Genomic DNA, 3,674 nt, shown 5'->3' with positions numbered 1-3,674 from the left:
TACTATTGAGTACTAAGTTGGTAACATTATTAATATAATTATAATTAATAATGTTATTAATGAGTCAAGTAGATAATCCACAATAAAGAGGTCAGTTAGTTTTTAATTTTTTTAATTTTATATAATTTTTATCATTTAATAATTTATTTATTAAGAAGAGAAATAGATTAAAAAAATTAAGAGGAACACCCTAAACGGCGCTGTTTAGAGTGAATTTGACTCTAAACGACACCGTTTAGATTATCAATGGCAACCAACAGAGTTGCGTCAAACAGAGGACGCGGATTCATTATAATTTATTAACTCTTTCGTCTAGAACGTTACTTTTTTAAAAGGCCCCAGAAGTCAAATTTATGATACCATAAAATAAATGTTGAGAAAAATAGTCAACGGGAAAAAGCAAAGCGTAGACAAGCTGAGCGTAGACCAAGCAGCTGATAGCCCAGTAAGTGGTGGTGGTGGTGATGGTGGTGGTATAATAATAATAATAATAATCCAAGGTTCGAACAGTGAGTTGCAGCTCTTTGTAAAAGGAAGCTTCTGTTCTTGTATTAAGCCTCCGTTTTTGTATTTCTAATTAACAATAGCGCATGAAAAACAGAGTAACATTAAACAGCTATGGAACATGGACAGGGCGACACGATCGAGTGGTTCATTTTGAGGACATTTGTAGGCTGGCTGGGTACACTGAAATCAAGCAATGGGGATACTCATTTTGCCAACATTCTGAATATGTATATATATATAGCTTACAGGGTGATCAATTGAAGATCATCATCGGGGATTCAGGACAGAGAAGTTTTAGAAAATGATGTTGTGGTCGGTTGCCTTGAAAATGATGTTGATGTTGTGGTCGGTTGCCTTCAGGAGACAAATACTGACACATCTCTAATTATGAAAAAATCTCTTTATCTCTAGAATCTCTTTATCTCTAGTTCTTGACTTGAAGGCCTTGCTTTATCTCATTTTCGATAATTGTGTGCGCCAAATCCAATTTTTCAATGGGGCAAGAAACAATGAAAGGAACGTGTTATTCTTCGACCTATTCGTGTCTGTATTTATTTTACTTTATTTATATACCAAAGAAAAAAGAAATAGACAGAGTCGTCTCCGTTTAGCTATATATATCATACTACTCCTCTGTATAAACTGAAAATCCCCCCCCAAACTCGCATAGAAACCTACCCTTAAGATCTTCTTCTCTCACAGAAGCATCAATGGGGAAAGAAATTTCAGATCTGTTTCTGCTCCTTGTCCTTCTTCTGATCTCGTCAGGTTATTTAGCTTTGATTTTTTGTGTATGATTTGTATACAAGAATATCTGCTTCTCTGCTTCATCATTTTGTTTTAATTTTTCACTCTGTGAAATAGGTGTAGATACAGGCTTACAAATTTACAATGTACTTTTCTTTGCAAATAAAAACTTCAACTTTTGTTTGTCTTTCTTGAATACCAAGAAAGAATGTCATCATCCCAAATCAATCATCTCATATTCTTTCATCATAGCTATTTTGAAATCTCAACCATCTTCATACATTAAGATATCCAATGCCTTCATGATTAACATATGGTGATTGCTCACTTTCTCTTTCTTCCCTCTCCCTCCCTCTTTCCCCGCTCTGCAGTTTCTCCTTTTCTTGTTTGCTCAGCCTCTCTCTTTCTCTGTCTCTCTCACCCTGAAACGAAGGAATCATCCAGATAAGATTTTAAAGTCCACCAAGTGGCACTTCCCAAGTTGCTCTCTCTCTGATTTTCGGAAACGAAAGCCCGGTAATTTAGGAGTAATGACGCCCAGAGAAGTGTGAATCTTTTATTTCTATTTTTTCGTTGAATGCACGTGGCTTGCGGGGAAAGAGAGAGAAAGTGATTTGCTTGTCTGTGGTGCGGTTTTTGTTATTTTCTCGTAGAATGCTTAAGTGTCGAAATTTTATTGCAGGGTGTAAAACCACTTATTCAGGACGTCCGGCCCGTAGCCTCTTCTTTTCACAAGCATAAGTTGACAGCTATACATATTTATACTTGAGAGAGAATTCTAGATGAAACTAGTCAGCCGAATAGCAATAGTCTTATTGGAGTTTTCTTACTCATCATTTTTATATGTTATATATACTATATATATATTTTTTAATTCTTCTTAAATTAATTGAATTTTTTTTATTCATTATCTATATATATCACATATTTAGTAAGAGAAAATAATAATAATAATAAAAATATAGTGTGTGGTGTATAAAAATGATGAATAAACTTTTATATCTTAAAATACTACTTTTATCCAGGAATTTTTGTGCAGAAATTACAAATTAACTTTCGACCAAGGATTGAGAAGTCTTATTTATATATTGTCAAATTGCAGGTAGAATGGCTTCAGCAGCCACTCTTTCCTTTAAGAATCAATGTAGCTACACAGTGTGGCCCGCAATTATCTCTGAAAACGGTACCACCCTCGGGCACAACGGGTTTTCCTTGGCTCCTGGAAAATTGGTACCGCTCAAAGTCGACCCTGGCTGGTCTGGTAGGGTTTGGCCCAGAACGGGGTGCAACTTTGATTCCTTAGGCAACGGTAAATGCCTCACCGGTGATTGTGGCTCACTAAATTGTAGCGGAGGCGGCCGACCACCTTTCACATTAGCCGAGTTCATCACCGCATCGAAACCCACCGACAATAATTTCTACGATGTCAGCCTGGTCAACGGCTACAATGTCGGCATGCGCATCAATGCCACCGGCGGAACAAGTGATTGCCCATACGCGGGTTGCATCGTCGACTTGAATGGTCGTTGTCCACCACAGTTGCAGGTGTTTAATGTTTCTGGCTCGGTGGTTGCGTGTAAGAGCGCGTGTGAGGCGTTCAACGAGGCCCAGTATTGTTGCGCCGACAACAACTCGACTGCAGAAACTTGCTCGCGGACACAATATTCAGAACTGTTTAAAAAAGCATGTCCGAACGCATATAGCTACCCATACGATGATGTTTCAAGCCGTTTCACTTGCTCTGGGTCAAATTACTTGATCACGTTTTGCCCAACAGATTGGTGATCATTATTGACAGATTATAGGGTAAGTGCTTCTTCGTTTATGGTTTTGTTATTGGGCTTGGTATAATTGGATGGAACAATGTAATGAACCCACTTGGGCCCAGCCGAGCTTGATGGTTCTCCAAATGAGTTGTTCCTTTTATTTGTATTGATTTGTTAACCTATTTAGTGGTCCATGGGCTTAGTCAGGAAATTGGCCCACGACCGTAGTTTGCTTATGGTTGAATATATGTGTTGGAGGAGTCCTTGTAGGGATTATCTGGAAAACTTGTAAGCTTTTAGATATTTTTCTTTTTGGAGGTCAGGTTCCTCAAATACCCAATTTATCTGTAGGAATCTTTGAATGAATGAAGTTACTTGTGAGATCCCAAGTTTCGTGTATTTTATTTATTTATTTATTATTATTATTTATTTTATTTTATTTTATTTTTCTTGTAATTTATTTCTATTATTCTTTTGAGTTTGGGCCCATTTGTGTAGTGGGTTAAGCGAGTTGGTTTGATGTTGTGTTATAATCTTTTGGGCCCAACCCGTGTGTGAGCCCAGCCCCTGAAAACCCCCTCACCCCAAAACTACGACGTTTTGGGTCATGGAAGTAAGAAACCCTAAGGGTTTCATCTTATCCTTCTTTCCCCC

The 3,674-nt window shown here is 37.6% G+C and overlaps 1 protein-coding gene across 1 annotated transcript; it reads left to right on the top strand.

The window, feature by feature from the left end:
- The first annotated feature begins 1,157 nt into the window (after window positions 1-1,157).
- On the top strand, window positions 1,158-3,409 carry LOC109018284 (pathogenesis-related protein 5-like). Its single transcript, XM_019000445.2, has 2 exons — window positions 1,158-1,275; window positions 2,357-3,409. The coding sequence occupies exons 1-2, from the start codon at window positions 1,218-1,220 to the stop codon at window positions 3,037-3,039; spliced, it is 741 nt and encodes a 246-aa protein (XP_018855990.1). The 5' UTR covers window positions 1,158-1,217; the 3' UTR covers window positions 3,040-3,409.
- Window positions 3,410-3,674: the final 265 nt, after the last annotated feature.

Source organism: Juglans regia, chromosome 11, assembly GCF_001411555.2.
Source record: "Juglans regia cultivar Chandler chromosome 11, Walnut 2.0, whole genome shotgun sequence".
Classification (NCBI taxonomy): domain Eukaryota; kingdom Viridiplantae; phylum Streptophyta; class Magnoliopsida; order Fagales; family Juglandaceae; genus Juglans; species Juglans regia.
This window is presented reverse-complemented; position numbering and strand designations above follow the sequence as displayed.

Excerpts from the sequence above, each read along its gene's own strand:
- LOC109018284 (XM_019000445.2), top strand. The coding sequence starts at position 1,218 with ATGGGGAAAGAAATTTCAGATCTGTTTCTGCTCCTTGTCCTTCTTCTG. Across the intron at positions 1,276-2,356 it reads CCTTCTTCTGATCTCGTCAG|GTAGAATGGCTTCAGCAGCC; the intron begins GTTATTTAGCTT and ends GTCAAATTGCAG.